This window comes from Enhydra lutris, unplaced genomic scaffold (genome assembly GCF_002288905.1).
Source record: "Enhydra lutris kenyoni isolate GAN:26980312 unplaced genomic scaffold, ASM228890v2 scaffoldscaffold55, whole genome shotgun sequence".
NCBI lineage: Eukaryota > Metazoa > Chordata > Mammalia > Carnivora > Mustelidae > Enhydra > Enhydra lutris.
This window is the reverse complement of record NW_019154139.1, coordinates 11,511,378-11,537,477: the sequence shown is the minus strand read 5'-3', so window position 1 is coordinate 11,537,477 and position 26,100 is coordinate 11,511,378. Positions and strand designations below refer to the sequence as shown.

General features: G+C 54.3%; 1 protein-coding gene across 2 annotated transcripts in view; it reads right to left on the bottom strand.

The window, feature by feature from the left end:
- Window positions 1–26,100, bottom strand: part of LOC111157586 (myosin heavy chain 9) — an 89,197-nt gene that overhangs the window by 55,533 nt on the left and 7,564 nt on the right. For both annotated transcript variants that reach the window (XM_022519125.1, XM_022519126.1), the window contains exon 2: window positions 3,546–3,897. In XM_022519125.1, the coding sequence (XP_022374833.1) occupies window positions 3,546–3,878 (333 nt within the window). In that variant the 5' untranslated portion in view covers window positions 3,879–3,897. The remainder of the gene's footprint in view (window positions 1–3,545; window positions 3,898–26,100) is intronic.

Sequence of the window (26,100 nt, the reverse complement as noted above, 5' to 3'; positions counted from 1 at the left end):
GGCCAGTCCTCTGAACTCTTGTCTTTTTGTTTTCATCATCACATTACCTCACTGCCCATGGTGGCACCCCTCAATCCAAGGGCAGCCAGCACCCTAAGGGGAGTTGCGCTCTGTGCTGGCCCCACCCCTCCAGCCCCAGCCCCAGCCCCAGCCCCGCCGCAACAGAAGATGGAGCTAGTGGCTGAACCTAAAGGTGGGTTCCACTAGAACCTGGGGACCAATCGGGAGGACAAAGCCCCTTCCCAGCCGTGGCCAAGGGCTACAGCACTTGGACTTCCCAAGCGGAAGTTAAGAGATTAAAAGCAGAACTCAGAGGGACCCAGTAACCTCCAGCGGCCTGCCTGCGGAAGAGCAGCCAAGTTTGGAAATGACCAAGTGTGTCTGGCTGCCTCTTCTGTAGGGAGGGGGGACTCAGGGCCCTCGATTTTCTTTCTTCCTGGGATAATCAGTCATTTGTTTTCCCTCCAACTCCTCTTTCACAAGGGACTGGGAAAGCTCCAAGCAAAGAGGTCTGCACGTGGTGTTGGCCACCTGCGGCGCGGGTATCACAGGGAGATGAGAGAAAGGCGAGAGACTTCTGGTTTTCCCTCCATGGGACTGTCGGGTGGGGATGAAGTGGAAGGCCAGGGAGCAGTGAGGTCATCCCAGGAGCTCAGAAACAATTGAGCTCTGTTCCTGGGGTTTGAGAAAACCCACACTCTAGGAAATCAGCCCGATGAAAGCCAGGGACACACCGCCACACTTTTAGGGCGTGCCTCAGAGCCAGATGTGTGCAAACAGCTGGCCGTGACAACAGAAGGGGACTGGGGGCTCCTGGGACAAGGCTTTTGGACAGCTGGGTGGGCAGATGGTCCTGTGGATGCCTCTCTGGGCAGAGCTTCAGAGTTCTCTGGACTAATCCCATCAAACCAACAGGGTGTGAGCCCGGCAGCTCAGGTGGGAGGAAGCACCTGCTGGCAGAGGAAGGCTCAGGGACCGGCGAACACAGAGTGAGTGGCTCTGCCCCCCCACCCCCCGCCATGGCCATGCCAGGGACCCGCTCCATTCACGGGCCACAGAGGCTCTTTGTGCCCAGCCGCCCCCTAACCCAGGGCCTCACCCCCCGGGAAACAGACAGAGCAGCTGTGGCTCAAGATTAGCCACGCCGCCCACAACCCCAGGCAAACACACTGCACAAAGGCTCCGGGGTCGCAATTTGGAACGTCGTGCGCAGAGAGGTGGACTGTGAATGAGGCGGCAGCCCCTGCCCAGCGGCTTTGATCCCCGCGCTGCTCTGCACCTGCTTGGGTCCCCAGCAGGGCAACTGCAGAGACGATCGACTTCCCTTCTGGGGAAGATGCTTAGGAAGGAGGCCGGGCTGAGGCAGGAGGAAGTGCACACGGGAGGTGACAGAAACAGGAATGAACGCTTCCAACCAAAGAGTTCTGCCTGCCTCCACAGCGAAACCCACGCTTTCAGAGGAAAGATGAAGCCACTAACACTGAACGCATTTCAGTAACGTTTCCCTTTGTGGGACAGAAAACGGTCTGCAGCCAGCTGACAGAGGCCAGCACAGGCTGCTCAGTGGGTGCCACACTCAGCAAATCCCTAGTAACTACACGAGCTGAACAGGGACACCAGGGAAGGCCAGGCAGAGGACCAGCTACCTTCACTGAGAACAGCATGGCTGCGGAGCCCTGCCCCGCCGTGAAGCAGGTGTGGGCTGGCACGTACAACACGCTTCTCACCAGGGAGGAAGGGAGGCTCCTTGTGGCCAGGCCGCGTGGCCGGGAAAAGATCTGAACCTATACCAGAGCCCATGCCAGCCCCGGGGCACAGCAGAATGGGTACAATAAGCTATGGAGCCTCCCCAGGGGGCGTCCCACTCCCAGGCAATCAGCCTTGGCTCCCAGCTGCCCCAACAGCCAAGTAATGCTTCCTTCCAGGCTCCTTGTTTTTCTGCGTGTCACCAAATGCTGAATTTCAGTGATCAAGATCCCTAGAAACAGAGGCTTTTAATTTTGTCCATACAGTGCTCTCACCAAGAAAGAGAGAGCTGGGCTAAGAGTCCAGAAACCCAAGTCCCAGTCGAAGGCTGTATGACCCAAGTCCCAGTCGAAGGCTGTATGACCCTGCGCTGGGCTCTGGCCCTCTCTGGGCCTCAGCTCTCCTCACCTGCTGTATCAGCAGGCCGGACTAAGCTGGTCCACAAGAAGGACTCTTGCAGGAAGCCCTCTCTGTGTATGGCCTCACTGGCAGGTCCTGACTGATCAGGCTCATCCCCAAAGGGAGGTCATCGATGGCAGAAAACAAGAACCTCGTGATCCTGTGCCAATTTACCAACCAGCAAGGGAACACAGTGCTGGCACGCGGTCTGGCCCGGTGAGCAGCTCTGGGCAATCCAGGATGGCCTGTGGCCCCACAGAGGATTCTGGCACATCGCAGGGGACTCAGGGATACCGGTCCAGTATGGTGGAGAAGGGCCCTATGGACATGTGTGCTGACGTCAGCCTGAGGCTGTACAGAAAATAAAATGGCTGACTCTTTGGGGGCCCCTCACAGTCCCTGGGCCAGGATGAGTCCAGCGTGTCCTTTTATTACGTGTGTGATCATGGGCCAGCCCCTGGGTCCAAGGCTTGGCCCTCCCACTGAGAGGGCTATAAGGCTCTCAAGATGTTTTCTTCCTCCCATTGAAACAAATTTTGAGAACCATTGTATTCAGCTCCAAGACCAAGAAGGCCAAGGTGAATATAACAGCATCTTTAAACAAAGAGCTATTTTAGGAATAACAAGAGCCAGATATTTCTTCCCTACCTGAGATGAAACTAGAATAAATACCCTGGAACTGAAGAGAAGAAATAAGAAATCAGAAAGAACTCTGTGACCCTAGGACCCTAAGACTGTGGAGCCTGTTACGCAGGAGATAGGAAAAGGCTCCTCTCCTGACATTTCCTAAAACAGGGATGAGCAGTCTTTCTGCACAGGTGGCCCCACTGCCCAGGGGACAGAGAAAGGGCCGCTCCCTCTCCTTGGCACGCTCTGGGCCCTTCTGGGCCACTAAGCCTGGCACAGCACCAGAACGGATGGTTCAAGCCTCGCTCTCCACGTTCATCTCTGCTCAAAGCATCCCGCCCGGAGAAGCAAGGCATACCAACAGTCCTTTAACAAGAACAAGATGACAGAGTCTAAAAAAGAGACGGGGCCATGGGGAGGGGGAAGGGGACCAGGTGGTACAGGAGGAACGAGGTGGGAAACCAGGACATGGCATTCCTTTGCTTTAGAAAGAACAAGCCTTCCGATCTCCACCGAGACCCAGGACCCAGGCCCATGGGTGGGCGCACACCATGATATTCGCCCTCCGTGCAGATCTGAAACAGGCTTCCTGGTGTGTTTTGGCTATGAAGAGAAAAACCAGAACATTCCGTGAAGACACTCCCATGCCTAGTTTGAGGATGTCACCCCTGCTTTCTTCGAGCCCCCTCCTCTCCCGAAGCAAGAGCGCCCAAGCAAGTGAGGGGGACGGGACAGAGCCGGGCCCCCCACCTCCGGCCCCGGGCCCCACTTACATAGATAAGCCCCGAGTAGTAGCGCTCCTTGAGGTTGTGCAACACAGAGGCTTCGTTGAGGCACGTGAGCTCTGCCATGTCCTCCACCTTGGAGAACTTGGGCGGGTTCATCTTCTGGATGTCATCCTTATTCACCTTGACCTTCTTCCCATTCTCCACCAGCTCCACGATGGCCTCCTCCCCCACCTCCTCCTTGAGGCTGGCGGGCTCGAAGCCGCTCTTGTCGGAAGGCACCCATACCAGCTTCTTGGCAGCCCAGTCGGCCTGGGCCAGCGGGTTATTGATGAAGTTTTTGTCCACATAGAGATACTTATCAGCGGCTTGCTGTGCCATGGTGACTCACAGCCAGGACCTGCGGGAGAATCAAAGGGGAGAAGTTAGACACCACGACCTCAGCCACACAAGGCCTGCTGACCCCGTCTGAGCTCTGCAAACACGGCAACACTGGCGTAGACAGAGCAAAACTTCTAAAACCCGGCGGCAGCGCTGCCAGGTGTCTTCCCGCTCTTCATTTTTGGGAAGAAGATGTACACGACTGAGACAACGACAACAAGTTGTCCTCACACATTTTGGTAAGAAGTTCACGGGAAGGTAGATTCTAAGACCCATCCACAATCAAACTGATCTATAAAACTACCGTGACACCGAATGAGGAGTCTAACCTGACTCTCGAGAGACAAATGTAACCATAGTCACTCTGCTACACGCGCTGAGACAGGAAAGACACCACACAATTTAAGAGGACTTCCAACAAAAGCTAGTTTCTAATTAGCTCCCCCCGCCCCTGCCCCAAAAGGCAAAGAACGACAACCACGCACAGCGGAAGTTGCCAGTTTAAAAAACTTTTTATTTCACGGAGTCAACCAAGAGGGGAAAAAGAAATAAAAACACCAACACTAGTATGTTGCCAAGAGATGCTAATTCCATCTCGGTAACACAGGCCAAAGAAATAAGGCGAGAAGAAAAGAAGTCAGGCTCCAGGAAACATCAGGAACAGTTAGGAGCGCTTCCCTTCTGGGCCACTAATGTGAAAGGCAGCCCCCAAACCCATGTCCAGACCTGAAGCACCATGTGTCTGCTTTTTTCAAAACTCATTTGCAAAATAAAGAGGATGAAATAATCCCTTACACCTGTGTGTTCAATGGTTTATGAAATGCTTGCACACGCACTTCGCTATCTCAAAATATTCTCATGGGGTGCCCGGGTGGCTCCGTCAGTTAAGCAGCTGCCTTTGGCTCAGGTCACAGTCCCAGGGTCCTGGTATGAAGCCGCGGGTGGGGCTCCCTGCTCAGCGGGAAGCCTGCTTCTTCCCCTCCTCCCTGCTCCTCCCTCTCCTCCCTGCTCGTGCCCTCTCTTGCTACCTCCCTCTCTCTCAAATACAGAAATGGAATCTCAAAAAGACCCTCATCATAACTCTGTGTGGTCAGTAAGAAGTATGCTACATCCCATGTTACTGACAAGGAAACAGGAACTGCCTGGAGGTTCAAGGGCTTCTCCAGAGTCACCCATGGGGGACTCGGGACTCCTGGTCCCATGGCCTTCCCACAGGATAACCACAGCACTTATTCCTGCACAAAGGCTGAGGCTGGGACCCACCGGGAGGACAGCTGGTTTAGGTAAACAGATCGCAGGACTTCGAAACATGGTCTGAGACAAAGCCAGCCCACAGCCCCCTGAGGAGCAGCCCAGAAGCTCACTGCGGCACACAACACAGGAAGACCTCTCTTTTCTGAGGTCAAGGCCCCCATCTCCAGGCCCGGGAGGCCAGGAGGACCCCAGATCCAAATCCAGAGTCACACAGGCTTTCACACATCTAGATTCCAACAGGGACTTGGATGCCAAGGAGGCTGGAGGTATGGGAGGGACAGAACAAAAGAAGCCTGGGCTGCCCAGGCCTATCTTATCTGGGCTCATTAAATGCTTTCCAGATCAAGACTAAGGGGCTCCCCTGGACGCGTTCCAGGAAAGGGGTTGTTTTCCAGGAAATCTGCTCACTCGCCTCCCCACCCCCCACAGGAGGGAAGGCAAGTCCATGGAACAGAGCCTGGCAGCCTCCCCAGCAACCTCAGCTGGTGGCTTTGTTTACAGTCCCAGCCAAGCAAACCCCAGCAGCCCCTCTTGGGGGACCAGGGCCATTTATCCACCTGCAAAGACTACCCGCGCCCCCCACCCCCGGCCCCCGGGAGAAAACAGCAGTCCGCGAGGCAGGAAGGGACGGCCTGGCCTCACCTTCTGTTTGCAGGGACTGGGATCTCCGAAGGCTGTCCCCGCTCCCACACCCTCCAGGCATTCAAGCAAATGGAAGGCTTCTCTCTACCAGAGGACATCCCAGCCACCCTCTCCGTCTCTGCCATCCAACCGACCACTAACTAGCCAGGCAGGCTCCTCAGTCCCAGGACCCAGGCTCCTGAAACCAGTCTCTCCGTCCCCATGCCACTGCCCTGCTTGAGGACTTGGAAGGATCACAGAGCAGAGGGCTTCACAGGCTACAGTTCTAAACCTTTCCGCAAACTTCAAACCCAAAACGGACAAGACGATCTCCCATCAACATGCCGCAAGGGATTCACTCGAACCCCGTCCCCCCAAATCTTGAGTCCACTGCCGGTTATGAATTCTACTACTCCAGGGGCACCTGGGTGGCTCAGGCAGTTAGCCGTCTGCCTTGGGCTCAGGTCATGATACCGGGGTCCTGGGATCCAGCCCCTGCTCAGCCAGGAGTCTGCTTCTCCCTTTCCCTCTCCCCCACCTGACGTGTGCTCTCTCTCTCGCTCACGCTCTCTCTCTCTCAAATAAGTAAAATCTTTAAAAAAAAAAAAAAGTTCCACTATTCCAGCCCAATGAATAACACCCAAGGATATTCCATGCCCTTTATGAGATCCCTCCAAGTGGAAGAAAAGGGAACAGTCATTAGGTAGCCTAACATTAACCTCACTGAAACATCAATCACCCTACAAAAGATCATTTATTATCCCCAATTTATAAATGAGGAAGTAGGCTCAGAGAAGGCAAGTTACTTGCCCAGAGTCACCCAGTCCAGTCAGGGTGCAGGGCTCTAACCCAGATCACCGCCCCCCCCCCCCAGTCAGGGCTCTCCCTGGCACACCTGGGCTGGGGACCCACCGAACAAGTCAGGCTGGCCTCAGAGCCAGGTCAGACTGCCGATACGTTGAGTGGGACACGGGGAGTGTGGGGGAACACATTCCACAGCATCCAGCACACTGAGTGCTATCAGAGCACAGTCGGAATTTTAACATTCTCACTCCCTGGCCTGCTGCTGTCCACGAGAGCCGCCGGGCAGTGACAGCGCAAGGACTTCCGGCCTCATCAGACTCACTTCATCCCAGCAACACCAGCCCTGGCGGGACCCACACAAAGCAGCCGTCTGGCAGCCTGGCAGCTCAGCAGCAGACGAGCTCCCTCTGGGCTGCAAGCCCTGGGCCATCGGTCGCCCCTGGAACGCCATCAGCAGGTACGCACTGGAGGGCCACGCACACAGCGGCTGCTTGCTGCCAGGGGTCAACCTCCCCAGCCCCTCGCCCTGCCCTCCTTTCGGGCCAGTCTACCCCTGAGGAGACCTGGAGTCTGCACTTCCTATAAGACAGGGGAGTCCTACTATGTCCCCCCAGAGCTGGGCCAACACCGACGGCTGCACCCCTCTGTCTCGAGGGGTGCCAAGGCTCCCATGCAGGGTTGGCCCAAGGCCTCCATGCCCCTCTCTGAGTAGAACTTTTCATTACGCCCGGCTGAGCCCCACTCGGCCAGGCCAAGGACAGAGCTATCTGGTGTCAGCAGCTCTGCAGGAATGACGTGGGTTAGCAGCAGCGCCAAGATCAATATACATGGGCTGGACACAGGGGTGGGGTTTATGGGGTCACCATAAACAAGGGCGTGTACTAAAGCCCTCCCGCCAGCACAGATGGGTATATTCACATGCAGTGACCACGGCTGAGTTCGGGTGTCCACCTGAGTTGGGGGCAGGCCCCTGGGCCCCAGCGGCTATGGATGCGTGTGTGCCTAGTACAGCTTCCAGCGATGCAGACGGGAGCAGTGACCTCGAAGAGTGCAGAAGGAGAAAGCCATCACCAGCCAGAGGTGTCAGAAATGAAAGGGGGCATCAGAGAAGGGACTCTAGGGAGGCAGCAGCTCCTTCTCCCTTCCCTGTCCTAGGACCATACTTAATGGCCTCTCTTGACACTTTGTACAAAAATAAGATGAAATCAGAGAGGAAGGCAAACCATAAGAGACTCTTCACCCTGGGGAACAAACTGAGGGTTGCTGGAGCAGAAGGGGGTGGGGGGATGGGGCAGCTGGGGGATGGGCATTTAGGAGGTCACATGATGTGATGAGGGGGGTGGGGGGTTTCATGTAACTGATGAATCTCCACCTCTGAAACTAATCATACACTGTATATTAATTCACTGAATTTAAATAAAATAAATTTCTTTTAAACCATACATAATATAAAAGTTTTCAAAATGAGGGGCACCTGGGTGGCTCAGTCAGTTCAGCATCTGCCTTCAGCTCAGGTCATGCTCCCAGGGGTCCTGGGATAGAGCCCTGCACTGGGCTCCCTGCTCAGTGGGGAGCCTGCTTCTCCCTCTGTCTCTCCCCCTGCTTGTGTGTGCGCTCTCTCTCTCTCTCTCAAATAAATAAAGTTTTCAAAAGGAAGAAAAATATCCCCATAAATTCCTAAGACCCTCCCCCCTAAAGTCAGTTTTCTCTTTTTTCCAGTCCTCCTAATCCTTGTTCACAGAAACACTGGAGAGATTTCATGATCATAGGCAGAGCATGGGGTTTCACATTGTGGATTTTTCCTATCATTTCATCATGACTAAAAGCCCCCACAGGGCCACAGTTTGCCTGACCATTTTTATCCAAAACTTCACTTTCCAGCCCAAGTTGCAGAGGCTCTAAGAGGGAGTGATCCCACTCGGTTACACACCTAGAGAAGCAAGGACTCAAATTCAGGACTCCTGACTTCAAGGCCTTCTTAGGAAACACTTTTAATGGCTGCATAATATTCCAAAGTGACGGGGCGGGGGGGGGTTAAAAAAAAAAAAAAAACACACACACACACTCATTAGGTTTTTTTCTTATATGGTGGGCCACCTTGAGATAAATTCCCAGAAGTGTAATTACTGAAACAAAGGAACATTTTTATGGCCTTGAGAAGTATTACCAAAATGCTTTCCAAAAGGGTCGACTGGTATGCACAGCCACGGGAACAGCAGGCCCATGGGGCAGCAGCCACACCAGCACTAGGAAAACTGTGGGAAAAAGCTCGGGGGTCTGGATTAAGGGACCTCAGGAAATTGTGGCACTCTGCAGGGTTCACAGGCCAGCAAGGAGTTAAGGAAAAAGAAGGCAGCCTTCCCCACTGGAGAGCAGATCCGGTGGAGGCCAGCCCTTTCCACACCAGCTTCCTGCGGGTGCCAGCCCAACTCCAAGAAACCCAAGTAGTTGCCTTTTTAGGCCATAATCTAGAGGACACAACCAGAGGCTAAATTAGGACTCTCAGGAAATGATGAAACTGAAAGAAAATAGGTTGACCAAAAACCTCTGCTTTCTACCCAAAATGTAATTCCTTGATTGCCTGCCTTCTCCCTTTCCTCCTCTCCCCGAACATCCATCCGGACCTTTTACTCCTTCCTGTTTTCCCAAAGACCAACCCCCCCCCCAGCTTCCCACCCTTCACTTGGTTCTCTTTTTACTGACTTGTGTGCTTGTTTGGAAAAGAAACAGCTAGCCCCTTAAAGACAGAATTTACTCGACTGGGACAAAATCATTGGTCCAAACACTGTGAGCTTGTACATTCCTAGAAAACAAGGGTCTATGTAAAGGCTTCCATCGCCAAGTTCTGGGCCTGGAGCTACAGGTCCTCCCATCTCATCTCAAAGCTATCCAGTCCGAGGGCCTGTGAAGCAGCTTTCCTTTTTCTCCATCCCCAAAGGTGAGGGCAACGAGGCCCACACAGGTCACAAAGCCCAGGTTCAAACTCAGACTGACCGGGGTTCCACCTCAGCTGCCTCCCCACAACAACCCCAGGAGCTCTCTGGGACTCTCTGGGGAGAAACAAACCCAGAAGCCCTGGATCATTCAGCAGACCAGGGACACAGACTCTACTCATGCTAACAGGAAGCTGCAAATACCCCCTCCTGGTGCTGCTTTGTACCAGGGCCTTCACACTCCCACCTTAGACATCTGGCACTGAGAGAAGGGCCAGGGGTCTGTCTGACCTTGGGTGAGCCACCTCTGTTCTCCGAGCCAAGGTTCCAGTTCAGAGACCTAGTGACCTCAGCTCAGACACTGGAAGCCCCATTCCAGCTTCACCACCCATGTCTGCCAGCAGGCTCCTTGCTTGTTTTTTTTTATCCCTACCCCCACCTGGAGAGCACAAGTGAACATGTCCCTTCTCCTTTCTTCCTGCAGCCATTGCTTCTGAGTTAGCAAAACTAGCAAGGCACCTGAGTTCCATCGTGAAGGAAGGGCCTATGAAGGCAGCTGCTGAAGTTACCCAGAAATTGTCGAATGCCTGAAATTTACTTATTCAATGAACTACTACATACTGAAGGTCCATGTGCAAAAATACGGTGACAAAGGTACAAAGGACCTAAGGAGTTTATACTCGTGGAACCTTCACTGTAGAGGGGAAGGCCACATAAACAGCCAGCACCAACACAACTCAATGAAGAAAGACGAATGAGTAAGTCACTCACCGCAGGAACAGAGAGGAAGGCATAAGTTGAAGGAAAACTCAAAGCAGCAGGGGGTTCACGGAAGGGATGGGATGTCAACTGGGTCCTAGAAGATGGGACAAGGACTGGTGGGGGAGGGGAAGAGGTGGCACCAGGCCGAGGGAGAAGAGGGGGGAGTTCTTCAGGAACTACACGGTGACTTGATGGGTTAAAGCAGGGCTCCCCCGCCTCAGCACTGCAAACACGTGGGGCTGGAATTCTTTGGGGGCGGGGGGGCGCCGCTGTCCTGTGTACTGCAGGATCTAGCAGCATCTCTGACCTCCACCCACTAGACGAGAGTGCACTCCGTCCCCAGGAGAGACAATGAAAATGTCTCCCGACACTGCCCAAGACGGGTACTGGAGGGGCAAAATGACCCCCAGTTTGAGGAGCATGGACTGGAGGGGTGAGCTGCAGGAGTAAACCTTGCAAAGAAGCCAGACTTCAGCTCAGTAAACGCTCTCCTGAGTCCGAAGTACACACTTCTAGAAACAGAAGTTCCCCAGTGAAAAGTGATTCCCAGAACCCACACAGCGGGACCCACCCACTACGGATGGCACTGTCACCAAGGAGTGCTTATCCCTATAATGCACTGTTCTTTTAAGGGACCTGACCTGAACCCACTACTGGAATGGACTGTAGAGATTCCCAAATATCTGGCAAAGGAGACTCCTGTGCCTCCCCAGGCAGGGCATGAATCTCCAGGACCCCCAACGCAGCTCCTCAGCTGCTGAGTCACAACCTAGTTTGCCTGCTGGAAGAGGTCCAAGTCCTTCATGGAAGGCAGGCAGCAGTCGTGCTGGGGGGCATGGGGGGCCAGGGGGGTGCTCCCCTGGCTGTGCTGGCTTACCCCATATCCTGGGAATTCCAAATGCCGTTCACTGAAAGGTTCTGATACATCAGGACTGGTCCCCAGGAGGACACCCAGATAAATGTATTTGACCCAGAAATCTCCTGCAAACCCCCTCTAATATATCTGAGTGCCTAACACGCAGTCCATGTCTCCACCCGGAGAGCCCACAAGCACCATCTCTCCTGAACTCCCCCAAACCCGGACTCTCTTCTGCGTCTCCACCAAGACCCCATCCATCTGGTCACCTGAGACCATAAACTCCTTCCCGTGGATCAGCAAAGCCCTCCGTCAAGCCCTCAGGCCAGCGCCCTGCTGCAGGACTGCACCCCTCCTTTCTAGCCTGCACAGCCGCCCCTTCCTGGCCTTCCCCAGAGTCTTCCACCTCCTTCCAATCCGTACCCCCCCGCTGCCCTCAGGATGGCTCAGCAGCTCTATTTCTGTGCGTCCTACATCCTACTGTACTGGCAATTACTCACCAGTTCCAAACAGTTTGGTGGCTCCACATCTTCCCCAGTAAAACTAACCCTACTTTCATGGTGAGTGGGCACTTCTGAGCCCACCCCTCAATCTCCGGGCTCCCGCCCCTCCTCATAACCAAGCCCAGCTCACAGCTGCCTCTGCTGAGGCCTCATCCTCAGCACCAGGAGCCCGCTCTCAAATTTCAACTCCAACGTCCTCCTCCATAGCTACGAAGGGACTTCCCGCGAGTAATCCAACAGCTGAACTGTCGTTGTCCGCAGTTTCACCTGAGCACGGGAGGCAGGTCTCATTCATGTCCTTGCTTTTGAATGTCCAGCACAATGCCTGACCCCAACAGGTGCTCAGTTAAACTTTCCTGAATGAATGTATGAGGAACACCACAAAGAGAAGGAAGGAGTAACGGGGAAGCTTTCGAAAAAGCTGGAAAATCGCCTTGAGACCCAAGCTGGCAGCAAGCGTAAGGCTCACAGCCACTCACAGCCACTCGACTGTGACAAAGCCCAAGTAATTTATGGGCTAGTTCTTAGAGCCCCAAAACAAGGGGGGAAAGAAAGCACTGGTGGGGGGGTGGGGGGGACTTTCAATCCACAGAGAGAAAACAGGAGTGAAGATAATTTATTGGTCCCCAAGAAGCTTTCTGTAAGGTTAAATAAAACCATTTCCGTTTTCTGGAACCTTCTAGCCCCTCCTGACTAATCACGGGGGAGGCACCCACTATCTACCACCAGACACACCAGAGAGGCCCTTGGCTGGTGTGGTGTGGCCTCTGCCCTGGTCGGGAGCCCTGCGAAGCCTTCAGGGGCAGCCTTCCCTGCCTCTCCCGGAGCCCTCGGGCCACAACTAGCAAGCACGGCAGACATCCATCTTTGGACCAACTTCGAACAGACAGAAGGAACTTGAGAAAAACCACTGCAATGCAGCGCACCAATTCTGCAAATCCCAAGGGAAGTCTGTAATGCACTGTACTCGAATGGAATGGGTGTAAACTTGGATGGAGTCCCACAGACTCCCCCACTCAATTCCGGTAACCTTGAAGCTGTTCACCTTCCCAGCTTCACCGTGAGGGGAAAATCTGTGTCAGAGGAGCTGTAACTCAAACAGCCAGGGAAGACTTGGACACGGAGTAAGAACTTCTAGGTCTCATCCTCCTAATTAACCCTAATCCTTCTCTAGAAGGACGCCGAAGTCCTCTGGAAAGTTTCCAGGAGTTTGGCGACTCTTTCTCCAGGATACACAGGTCCACAGCTAACACCACGGCACAGTACGCCAGTAATTCAGCACGAAGAGGGTTTCACGGCCACAGGAGGTTGGACACCTGCCTCCCCGTGCCCTCCTGCACAGGAAATGCTCCAAGGAGCCTGCAGACAAGGAAGCCCGCTAAAGTCTGTCCAGTGAGGCAAAGCACCCCCGGCCAGCCTGCAGGAAAACGCCTCCTCAGTGCCGGCCTGGCAGGGTGTGCATGAGGCCTTGGGCAGAAGAGCGGGATTTGAGTCAGGCTCTCAGGCTCCAACAAGATAACGGGCCACAGAACCTGCCCTACAGATACATGGGGGCTAGGGGGCTAGTAGAACAAGCATCTCTGGGGGAAGCCGGTACTCTGTGCCCCCCTACCCAGGGCCAAACTTACAGAAGCAGCCCACCCTAAGGCATTCATTCTCACAGGATGCAGAGGTGGGGCAGGAGGAGGGGGGAGAGGGGGAAGGGAGGGTACTCCCGGGTCCAGAGCCCAGGAGGCAGAAGCCGCTGAGGACTGGAGGATGGGCCCCCTTCCTCCCACCTCAGGAATGCTGTTTGCTTACAGAAGAAGCTGGGACTTGTTGCCGTTAGCAGTATTCCAACCCAAGCCTGTGTTGATGCTCAGCAGATAAGAACACCAGACCAGAGACAGGTCAGAGAGGAATTTAGCACCAGAGCCCCAGAACCTACACTCTCTGCCCTTCCTTCCACAGAGGCCACAGGGAGAGGCTGCCGAGGACTCCTCCCGGCCTGGGGAACACTGAGAAGGGCTCATGTGTGCCTGACTACAGAAGGCAGGGCCTGGGGTCACTCTGCCTTTGCTCTACACCCATGAAAACCAGACCATCAAGGAGGACACCAGAGTGGCGCCTGGTGGCTCGGTCAGTTGAGCAGCTGACTCTTGGTTTCAGCTCAGGTCATGACAGCAGGTCCTGGGATGGAGCCCCGTGTCCCGTCCCGCTCAGGAGTCTCTCTCCCTCTGCCCCTCCCACTCCCCATGCGCACATGCACTCACTCTTTCTCTCCCTAAGATAAATTAATTAAAACAATAAGACACCAGAACCTTGTGCATAGATTCCCTCCTCCTCCATGGGTAAGAACGGAAGGTGGGCGAGGCGGGGAGGGGGGAGTAGCCCTAGCAGAGGAGAGGCTGGAGGCTGGAGGGGATGAACGAAGCGGTTCACCCAGGATCTTATCAACCATGCTGAAGAATGTGGATTTTAGTGGAGGGACAAGGGGAAGCCACCCGGGGGGTGGGGGTGGGTGACATCATCGGATCTGAATTTTAAAGAGATCACCCTCTCTGACCTCTGCCTCGGAGTGGACAGGAGAAGTGAGCAGCTGCAAAGCAGCCCAGAGGAGCCAGGAGCCAGCTTGCAATCTAAGAGAGGTCAGAGTCCCAGGACAGGGCCAGGGAGAAAGTGGTTAAACAGAAAGGGACAAGGGAAGGCACCAGGCGGCAGCCTCGGATCTACTAGCGCACACAGCCCAGCTCAGGGAGAAGCAGGAGTAAATGCACACTGCAGCCATTTCCTCCCAAGTAAGAAGTGACCTGCCATCTCCAGCGTAGGGCTCAGGCATCATACAGTCACCCAGACTGAAGTGCCTGAATGGATCTCCTCCTCGAAGATACCATCCCTGTCTGCTGGGCCACAAGATACATTCTTAACCAATGACTCAGTCAACCAATCAGGGCAGAAAGCAGAGCTTGAAGCCAGACCCATCGTTCCATTCAAGTTCTGCCATGGAGCGTGTCCATCCTGCCTGGAGAGAAAGACTCCCATGGCCTTTATTTATTTTTTTTTTTTTAAGATTTTATTTATTTATTTGACAGAGAGATCACAAGCAAGCAGAGAAGCAGGCAGAGAGAGAGAGGAGGAAGCAGGATCCCTGCTGAGCAGAGAGCCCAGTGCTGAGCGCAAGGCAGAGGCCTTAACCCACTGAGCACCCAGGCACCCCCTATCATGGCCTTTAAAACCCAGCAACTCCAGCACCCAATGCGTCCCAACTGTGCTTCCAGCCCCACCTCTCCTGCCTCCCGCCACTCTCCATTCTAGACCCAGCTCCACAGGGGAGAGCCTCTGCTCCTCGGCCAACTCTCCCCATCATCTGGGCAGCCTATCCTAATACCCCAGTAGATCTTCATCTAGCTTCCTCCCCTCCCCAGACCGATTCCAGCATAATCTGACTTGTACCAGAACCACTGCTTCCTTTCCCTGTCTTCCCATCAGCCATCAGACTCCCTGAAGGCAGGGACTGTCCCCTCCACCCCCCAGACCCTGTAGGCAGGAGCTGACTGAGCCCAGGGTCCACAGAGAGGGTCCTCCATCAGTGCCTCTCGTTGTGTCTTCTGGAGCTGCGCTGTCTAAGAGAACAACCAATTCCAAAGGTAACCCTCCCAAGCCCTCCTGTCCAGTGCTGGGGGGCGGGGAGCACACAGTTTTCACTCCATGGTTAGAGGTGGGGGGCGAGGCCCCCAGCTGGATCTGCAGGAAGTCATCCAACGCCGGACCCTGACTTTGCGCGTAACTGGTTCAGTATCTGCGCAGTGAGATCACACATGGGCCTCACCTTCTCCATGACGAGCATTCAGCCACCACACCAAGGGGACTGCAAAGAGAAGCCCAAGGCTCCAGATATGAGGTGGTGTCCCCTCCCACACAGCCAGGACTCTGAGCCCCAGACCCGCCCCCAGGTGTAACAAGGTTGACACAGCCGCTTGGCCGCCTTCCCATTAGGAAATGCGTGTGCACTGGACCCGCAGACCCGGCCCTCCCGCTGAGGGCATCACTAGGACTCGCCAGAGACGGCGCATGCGCACATGAGGGGCAACTTGAACCCTTCAGTAGCCTGCAGCAGAATTACTCCTTCCCTCTGGTTCTGCTGATGGGACGGTTTTTCTCTCCTCAAGCATGTGAGCACAGTTTGCTGAAACCCAACGCAGAAAAATAACCATACTGAGAAGATCTAATTATACGGCCGCCGTCTCAGTGGGAAAGTGCAGGGCGCTGGGTTTCCTGAGTCCACATTGGGGTGGCAGGGAAATGCAACCCCACATGAGAAACTAGGGGCAATTTCTGAAGACCCCTGCACCCAGACCCAGGCCAACACCAGCTTGTTACTCCGAGTGATGTTTAAATAATACAACACATACACACACACACACACACCCCTACAACAAACTCTGAGGAGTATAGCCACTACCACCAACAGCCATCCCAACCCTATCCCTGTGGGGCTGAGAACTCTAAGGCCTGGGATGGGTCCCAGGCGCTGAATAACCTGGGGAAGGTTCCAGCCTCCCTAAAGGTCGGAAGTCCAGAGGTCAAACACCACAGACTCTCTGCCAGCCATTCACAGACTGCCTGACGCGAAGACCAATAATCCTGCACCTGATCGCCCAAACAGAAGTGATTCTGCTGTGGTCTGTCGTCCCCCACCCCCGCCCCACTCCGAGCAGGCAAAGGAAGGAGAGGCTCGGAAGAGGTGGCCTCCAGGACCATGTCAGTGTCCTCTTCCTTGTCACCAGTGCCCCTTCCAGCTATATCTGATGTTCGTTTGTTTCTAAGAGACACACGACTGGACTGGCCGGGGGTCAATCTTCCTGAATCGATCAGGCAGTCATTTAAGTCAACTCCGATAATGAGCTTCATCAGTGAAAGGAGACAGCCCTTCCAAACAGTGTTAACTTATTCATGACCTTCCCAGAAGGCGTCTTAGAAGGAATCTGACTCAGGAGGCAGCCAGACGCGCCCTAGAACCACCCCAGACCTATCAGTTAACAGAACAAATTCAGCTGGGCTGCCTGGGCCGCCTGGGCCCCCTGGGCCTTAATTTCTCACTTTATAAAAGGGAGGTGCTACCAGCACCCCCCAGGACAGCTGTGAGTACTGGAGAGCCTGTGGGGGTGCAGCCCTCCCCGCCCCCCAGGTCTAGCTGACAGTCCCAGCTCTGCAATGTGGTCAGAGCACTGCTCCACTCACAGAACTATTGTGAGGATCACAATAGGCGAGCGGAGGAGCGGTGCTTGGTGGTGCCCCGGGCCTACAGGCCCAGGCCCAGCCCCCGCCCCCCCCCCCCAACAAACTTTGCCTCTTCTCTCAAGAAGTCTGTGTCGTGGCTGAGCTCATAATGAGTCAGTCACTCGCACTGCCCTCACACAGCCCACTTCGGGGGGTTTGAAGTCACATCCTGCCTAGCCTAACTAGACATGATTTATTCCACCCCAGGAATGCAGCTCATTTCCCAGAATTTTGTAAAGAACTTTAAAGAGTTTGATCTTGCAAGGGACTCCATTTACAGGCTCAGCTGGAGTGGAGGAGGAGACTGGGTTCGGCTCAGACCTGTAGGCGGGAACCACACAAAGTATGGGCTGAAAGAGGCCCCCTGAGCATCTCATTCTGGAGCGCCAACAGGTTTTTTTTGTTGTTCTTTTTTGTTTTTTAATTTCAACCCACAGCAAAAAAAAAATTTTTTTTTAAATTAAGGGCTTTTAATCCCCATACACACACAAACAGGTCAAACGAAAGCTCCACAAAATGATAGATACTTGCCACTCACCTTGGTATTTTCCACTGGAATCTACTTTGTTCGGTGTCTAAAAACACTGGGTGCCACCTATGAAAGTAACTTCATGACCCACCAATGAGGTTTCAGCTGATGGTCTGAAAAAATACCAATCTGACTCGGCTGTCACTGGGCACATGAGGCTCGGAATGGTCCAGTGAGTCTCCCAAGACCACAAGTCAGGTCAAGAAGCAGCTCGAGGGGCGCCTGGGTGGCTCAGTGGGTTAAGCCTCTGCCTTCCGCTCGGGTCATGATCTCGGGGTCCTGGGATGGAGCTCCGCATCAGGTTCCCTGCTCAGCAGGGAGCTTGCTTCCCTTCCTCTCTCTGCCTATCTCTCTGCCTACTTGTGATCTCTGTCAAAAGCTACTTCTTAAAAAAGAAGTAGCTCTAGGGGCGCCTGGGTGGCTCAGTGGGTTAGGCCTCTGCCTCCGGCTCAGGTCATGATCTCAGGGTCCTGGGATCGAGTCCCGCATCGGGCTCTCTGCTCGGCGGAGAACCTGCTTCCTCCTCTATCTTTCTCTGTGCCTGCCTCTCTGCCTACTTGTGATCTCTCTCTCTCTGTGAAATAAATAAATGAATAAAAATCTTAAAAAAAAAAAAAAAGAAAGTGAAACAACCTTATTAAAAAAAAAAAAAAAAAGAAGTAGCTCTATCCCAAAGCCAAAGCAAGGCTCCTGGGGGGGTCAAACCTCCAGCAGGTAGGACAGCAGTCACCTGCCATGCACTGGCTGTGTTCAAGGACCACTGCTCCATCACCAGATCCTGACAACCTCAGCAAAGCCCAGTGCGCGGCCTGTGGTCCTGCCCTATTCCTTTTCCCCACCCTCCCCTTCAAATACATACTCAGAGGCTCAGAGAGGTGGAGCAAACGGCATGGATATGGGCATTTAGGAAATATCCTTTGAGGACCTGGAGCCAAGGACAGCACTCCGTCGGTATGCAGAATCCCAGCAGATCTGATCTGCTACAATCAGAATATCACCCCTCCAAGCCCCAGCCTTAAACTCAAGAGACGCCCAGAAATGACATATTAACAGCTTAATGCAAGGAAGATCACTATCCTACAGGGATGAGCTCAGAGAGGCTGCTCTCTGAGTACTTATATCCCTGGGGAGGCATAACCTGACCCTGTAACGAACAGACCTTCATGCCTGCTAACGGCCTGCTGATGCCGTCTGTTAACACACACACGTGTACATGCGCACACTCTAGAAGCAGGAAACCTAAAGTTCTCTCTGGATCAGTGGTTGTGAACACTTTCATCCAGTAGGGACCCCTTTGAGAATCGATGGGAGGCAGTGAACCCTCCGCACACCACCTCACGGAACTCACCGAGATGCTCACGGGCAGTCCGTGGCCTTCCAGAAGCTCCCCAGTTACAATTTCAAAGACAAAAGGACACCAGAGTGGCCTCCTTCTCCAGCAAGGCAACATGAACAAAGACTTGAGAGGAATTTCTTTCTTCATTACCCTCCAGAGGGGTAATCAGAATCTCACAAAAGAGGTCGGAGGGGGCAAAAGGCAAACTCTGCAGTAAGACAAGCCAACAGTGAAAGTTGCTGTGGCAAGTGCGGGACTCGGGATGGAGGGGGCAGGCGGCCGTTTCCCCTGAGCTGCTTGGGATCACCCTGGACTGCGTGACCAAGACCTCCCAAATGATCAGCAAACAGCCTCTCCTCCCTACATCTCCATCGCTCGGGACAATTCTCAAGCGGGCTAGCAGGTGCCAACCCCAGGCACGCAGGCTGCCTAGAGGACGGAGCCAAGCTCTCCAGGAAACCAGGGGCGACAAGCAGCACCCTAGGGCCTTTGGCCTCCCTGGAGAAAATCACCCAAATACTAGTCACAGATTTAAGATAAAAACACACCTATCTCCCACTTTACAGAAAAAGTCAATTCCTGGAGAAGACTAATGAATTCCTAGAGAAGGCTGTGATAGCACCCACGTCTGCAAGGCGGGCCCACCCAGCTGTTCTTGAGCAGGAAGCCCAGCTGTGGGGATGACCTCACCTCGTCCTTCACCAAGAACCTGGCGGGTGCTTATTTTACCACCCGCCAAGAACTGCTCCTTTGCCCCAGCCACGGCCTCAGGTTGGCTTCCAAAGGGGCCAAGGCTGAGCTGCGCTTAAGAAGGGAAGAGCGGGGTGCCTGGGTGGTTCAGCAGGTTGAGCCTCTGCCTTCAGCTCGGGTCATGATTCCAGGATCCTGGGATCGAGCCCCGAATCGGGCTCTCTGCTTGGCAGGGGGCCTGCTTCCTCCTCTCTCCCTCTCTCTGCCTGCCTCTCTGCCTACCTGTCATCTCTGTCAAATAAATAAATAAAATCTTTAAAAAAAAAAAAAAAAAAAGAAGGGAAGAGCGGCGCCCCCACCCCACACACCTGCTGGACTGGGAACGAACCCACGCCACAGGCACGTGCACACACACAAACCTGGACACACGCAGACATGGGCACGCACACAGACCCGTGAGTGTGCAGCCCAGGGATGTGGGATCGGGGCAGAAGGTGACACTCGTGGAGTCAGGCTACCTGGGGCTGACCACCACAGTCTCTACTCAGAGGCTGAGGGAATGTCTGGGGACGTCATCTGAACACCGCGAACCTCGCTTCCTTCATCTGTAAAATGGGCATCATGAGGCCCACACCCCAGGCGATGCTGACAAGTAACCACCAGCACTTGCTTCTTCTGACCAGACAGCGACCGTGGGCAGTAGAAGAGGAAACTGAAGCCCAGAGCATCTAAAGGACTGGCTCCGGGACACACACTAGTGCAGTCGGGGTGTGTGTGTGCCCTGGAGCTCCGCCTCCCGGCCGGCTCAACAAATACTGAGGAAGTGAGCCCCAGAGGTTTGCCCTGAGAGCTATCATCAGGAAGGGGAAGGAGTCTGAGGCGACCCACAGCCACCTGCCCAGTCACCCGTGATAGAAGCAGTCCTTCTGGCTGGTACCCAACCTCTGGGGCGGCCGCTGTTTCCCTGGCAAACTCCTTTTTAACCTGACTCCCCCCTCCCCCAACCCCTCCCAGCTGTCCCCTTCGGAACCCACTGAAGAGCCTGGAATTTAAAGCGCCTGTCGTTGTCAGAGACTTCCAACCACAGCCAATTCGGAACGTCCCAGGTCCAGGAGCACAAAGGCTGCCTGGTAAAGCCCCCGGAAGAGCTCAGAATCCTGCCCCTGATCTTTGCTCAGGTCCACACTCAGTATCACATTCTTCAGATTCTTGTCTGAAAGCCAGAAAGGGGGGAGGGGGAGTGGCCTCCACTATTTGAACCTAAGGATAATTAGAGCCTGTGACTTGTTTTAAAGGGGTAGAGGGCCAACCTTTCCCACCCTCTCGAGTACACCAGTGTGATACTGCAACCGTCCGCATATAAGGGGCTTTGCAGCCTGGAAGTGGTGTCGCTTTGAAGAACCGGGGCTCCAGTGCACACGGCTATTAGGTGGCAGGGAGGGTCGCTGCCAGATCCTCGGTCTCGCCCTCAGAGGCCCTTGTCCATTCCTTCTCCGACACGAGGCTCGAAGGGCTAGCCAAAAAGTCAGCAGAACGAACTCCAGCTGGTTTGGAGGAAGGAGTCTGGTTGGAGGTGAGAAGTCCCAACACTTACGGGGACCTGTAAATGCCGCAGAGCCCAGCGGCCAGTAATTAATCCCATAATGAGGCATTTTTCACGAGCACTTGGCGCGACACAGCCAGCCACCTCCTCCTCAGCCTGCCAAAGGCAGGAAACAGAGGGCGGCAGGCTGGGCTCCGGCAGAAGGCAGAAGGCAGCTGGGAGCAGGGCGCTGGTGGGGGGGGGGCGGGCAGGAGGCTCAGAGGAGGTGGCACTGGGAAGCAGAGGGAGAAAAGCTAGTTTCCCACAGGAACCAGACTGACCATACCTCACACACCTGGCCACAAAAACCCACCTGCTGCCCACTGACATGCCTCAGAGGGACACGGAAGGCTGCACTTTACACCTGGCCCCATAAGCCAGCGAGGAAACACCGGGCCTCACTGCTTTAAGGCGGGGGGCCTCACTGATTTAAGGCTGTATACAAAAGCCTGATCTACAAACCCCCAACTTCACAAACATCACCCCCCCCAGCCCACACTGAATGCATTCATTGGGTGAGAAGGCAAGGGAGGCAATGAAAGCGGATATGGACATCCAGGAGCAGGAGAGGATGTGAGCTCTCCCTCACTATCTGGGGGAGGTACTTAGGTTCTTTGAGTCTCAGTTTTCCCAACTATAAAGTGGGAACATTAATACTGCCCCCCCCTTCATGGGATTGGGACTTTCATTGCAACAACCTGAGCCTGACTTCAAACTATAGTGACAGAAAAATTTGATAGGAATAGGTTTCTTAAAATGGATAAAAATAGATATATTTATAACAGACTGTTGTCCGTGCTGGACAAATAGTGTTAAGAACAGGGCACCCGGCTGGCTCCGTAGGTGGAGCATGTGACTCTTGATCTCAGGGCTATGAGTTCAAGCCCCACATCCGGCGCGGGGCTTGCTTAAAAATTTTTTTTTTAATTTGTGTATGAAATCAAGCACATAAACAATAGAGCCAAACTTTAATGAACATCAAAATCCTCTATGGGGACTCTCATTTTCCTCATCCCACACACAAGGAAAACAAGTGCAGAAAGGGTGTACGGCTTACCAAGGTCAAAGAGCCGGCAGGTGAAAGAATCAGGATCAGGACAAAGGGTCCAGTTCCAGAGCCTGCTGCCTATTACGTAAGTACGAGACATATACACATCCCAGTGGTTAGACTCAGAACCAAAGCAGTAAAGCTTTCTCCCCAAGGTCACACGCAGCCAAGTGCTGGCGCAGACGCTAAGCCAGCACACTTGGGAGAATATATTCACCTGTTTCTCAAGCACACATTAAGTGCCGACCACAGGTGAGGGTCCCAGGAACAACAGGGGAAGCAAGACCCAAAAGCAGGCCAGCACGGACAAGTGCCAACAAGCCCCCGGTCCAGGGCAGTGTTGACACAGCGAGGAAAGCATTGTCTGGCTGCAACTAGGATTTTATGTTTCGATTCCTATACCACCATTCTATAAAATGTTACCCATCATCCCTCGTGCGAGAACAGTGTCTGCGGCTCATCAGAGGGAAGCCACCTCCGGGAACAATGGCCGATCAACAAGGCCTGGGTAAGGCATGAGATCACCCCGAGGGGAAGGCACAGAAAGCCGGGAAGAACAACTCCGTCCCCTCCACAAGCCCCGTTACCCCGCACCTGATCACAGCGCACTGGGCAGCAGAGAGGAGGAAGCAGGATGGAGGAAAAGATGCTCTGGTGAATGAGGGGCAGGTGAGGGGACAGGAGAGGGCATGGGGACTGACACGTACTGGGACCCACCGTGAGTGGAGTTCGTGAAAGGCTGAGAGCCTTCCCACCTAAGCGACTCAGGATACTGACATGGGTTTTATTAGCCACTTTACGAAGGAGGAAACTGCAGCTCGAAGCAATGAAATAAAAACCTGGGGAAATCACAGAAAGTCCCTCACACCTGGAAGAATGGAACCAGTGGCCCTGGATTGTGGGAGAGCGCGCTGCGGATACACACGCCCACTCCCTTCTCCCAGTACGGACTGAACTGCGCCCCACACCTCCCCAGATTCACCTGTGGAGGCTGTAACACCCCAGCACCTCAAATGGGACTGTTTGGGCCATGGGCCTTTACAGAGTTGATGAAGGTAAAACGAGGGCATTCGGGTGGGCTCCCCAATCTGCCCAGCATCCCCGGAAGCGGGGGAGGACAGGAGCCACGGGGGCTGCGCACGCGCAGAAGGCAGCCGGCTGTAAACAGAGAGAGGCGTCGCTCGTGGACTCTCAGCCCCCCAGCCTCCGGGACTGGGAGACGGAGAGTCCTCTGGTCCAAGCCAGCCTCGGGGACTCTGAGCACGCCCTTGCCTGACTGGCTGCTGTCTGGTTCCCCCCCCCCGCCCCTCCCGGAATACAAACCACAGACTCTGGCTCCATGCAGACACGCGCTCCGCACCAAAGCAGTCTCCAGCACACCCCAGCATTTAGACATATTTAATGAACAAATAAACTGAGTGAAAAATAACCCAGCTGCTGCTTTGAGAGTCACCCACTCCCTTGCCCACAGCCCGCTGACTCCCTCTGCTTTCTCTAACTCCCTAGTCCGCATAGCCACCACCACCCCCAACACAGGAGCTGTCATCTCACTGCAGACAGTAGAAATTCCAAGATAATCTCTAGCTCACAACCAGCACCAAACAGTAGTGCAAACTACACGGATAGTAGGGAATCTACTAAGTGCTGAAATCCAGCGTGTGTCAAATTCTTACTACTGATTTTCAGTCAATCTGTAAAACGAGTGTACGGTTAGGTTAAGGCGCTGGTTTGGGTCGGGTTTGGTTTTGGGTTTTCTGAGTGTGTGTTCAACTGGTGGCACTGAGAACGGGGACAGAAACTCTCCTCACCCAATGTCAGGCCCGAGCAGCCCAGTACTGACCCAGATCGCTCCGCAGGCTGCAGAGGGGACTCAGGGCGATGGACTGAGCCACACTAGCAGGGCCAGAAGTGTCCACTCATTCCTCGGGGGGGAGGGGCAGGGGTACAAGCCTGTGACTCCTTTCTGAACCAATAAGGGCTGCTCTCCAGCTCTCTAGGAAAAGGGTGTCATCCAGGGAAGGCTCCCTTGAGCCAGAAGCTGAAAGACAGGGACAGCACAGGGCTGAACAGGCAAGGACACCTGCAAGCTAGCCACTGATGTGGAGCGAAAGAAAATACCAGAGCAAAGACAGTCTCTAGACCTGTTTCTAGTCCAGTCTCTGGACCCCCTGACCACCCATCTTCTCCCCTCACGCCCCGCAAAGAACTCCCTTACCATTATAAACATCTATCTGCCCCAAAGCTGCCACTAGGATTCTGAAACTTTCTCTTCACAACAAAACTAAACTGTTGCAACTTGTTTCTACGATCCGGTGACTTCCCTGGGCCCAAGGAGCTACAGCAGAGCCCAAGTGGCCTGCCCATGGTTTCTGGACATTTCTGAGACCGCCTCTGCCCATCATCCCCCTGCTGCCTCCTACCTAGTCACAGAGAGGTCTCTCTTTAGGGCCAGGGAGCTATTTCCCCCGCCTCCCAGTGGACAAGACTCCTTGGCACCTCTGGCCCTCATTTCCTCTCCAGTGAAGACCAGCCACGGCCCCGCTACGAGCAGGCGGGCACAGTGGCCAGGATGGTCTATCACCTGCCCTCCCTCAGGACCAACCACAGGCATCTAAAGAATGGCCGGATGAGGTTAAAGGTGATGTCAGCAGCCAATGCAACATTAGGGTAGCCATCCGCACAACAGGATGGAGGCCCCACTCTGCAGCAGCTCGAAGCTCTGCTCCCTACATTAATTCTTGGCCAATAGTGCAAGAGGAGGCCTTGGGGACCAGACCAACACTTATCACCACCAAGTAAGGAAACACAAGTTCAGGAGTGAAGGGCATCTACACAGTCACATGGGGGCGTCTGGAATCAGAGCGTTGGGTTGTGAACACCTGCTCAGTCTTCTCATCTGTAAAATGGGGGTAATTTCCTACCTCATGAGGAGGTAAGACTTAACATGAGATAATCCATGTAAAAGCACCAGCAGTGCGCCTAGAATGCACCACGTGCTCAACAAAATGGAACTACTGGTACTCTTACTCTCATTAGCACAGTTGGGACTTCAACCCAGACCTCCTGATTCCAAGGCCAACGCCCTCCCAACAGAGCCTCTTCCTTCCTTCCTTGGCCCCCACCTTCTCCATCTTCCCGCCCCCCCCCCCCCCCCAGGCAATTCTAGCCTCTGGGAGGCTGGCTCAAGATGCTGAGAAATCGCTGAGAAATCCCCAGTCGCAGAGGGTTGCAGGGGCCTACCTCCTGGGATGAGTGGTCGGTCCCTCCCTCCTCCCCTCCAACTTCCTGTCACAGGGGAAGATTCCTGAGGCCGGAGATGGGCTCTCTGCCCTCCACCCTACCAAAGCCCCACCAAGCCCAGCATGGTGAAGGCCACACAGCAGCAGCCCAAGGAGTCTTTTGATGACTGAGATTCACCAAAGAAATTTGGGGTCAATACCCTTATCCCAATAGCTGGTCTTAAATATTAAAGGGGGGCCCTGGGTGGCTCAGTCAGTTAAACGTCTGACTCTTCATCTCAGCTCAGATCTGGATCTCAGGGTGGTAAGTTCAAGGCCCCATGTTGGGCTCCATGCTAGGTGTGGACCTACTTTAAAAAAAAAAAAAAAAAAAGACAAAAACTTTAAAAATGACTCCCTGCCACCACTTTTCTTCCCCGAGATTTCCAGACAGGTGCCTGGCATGTGCGCTTTGTCAAGTGAAAAGATGAGCAAATAGCATTCGAAAGCTCTGGTTGTCCGGGCCCCATCGTCCCCAGGCTCACAGAAGAGCAGTGAGCCCCAGCCCTCATGACGAGGAGCCACCTTTGCACCAGGCCCCAGGGGCAGAACCTAGGGATCTAGACTTGAGGACAGACCCCACCTCTGACCCCCCCCCCAGGACCTCTGACCTCCACGTCCTCAGACCAGCGGGTTCTAGCATCTTTCCCCATCCCAGACCAGTGGGACCAGTTCCAGTGCATGTCTTTATGTTTATCAGACAGGAAGCTCCCTCTCCAGCCCAGTGACTTCATGCAAAACACAGGAAATGCGGCGGCTTTTGAACA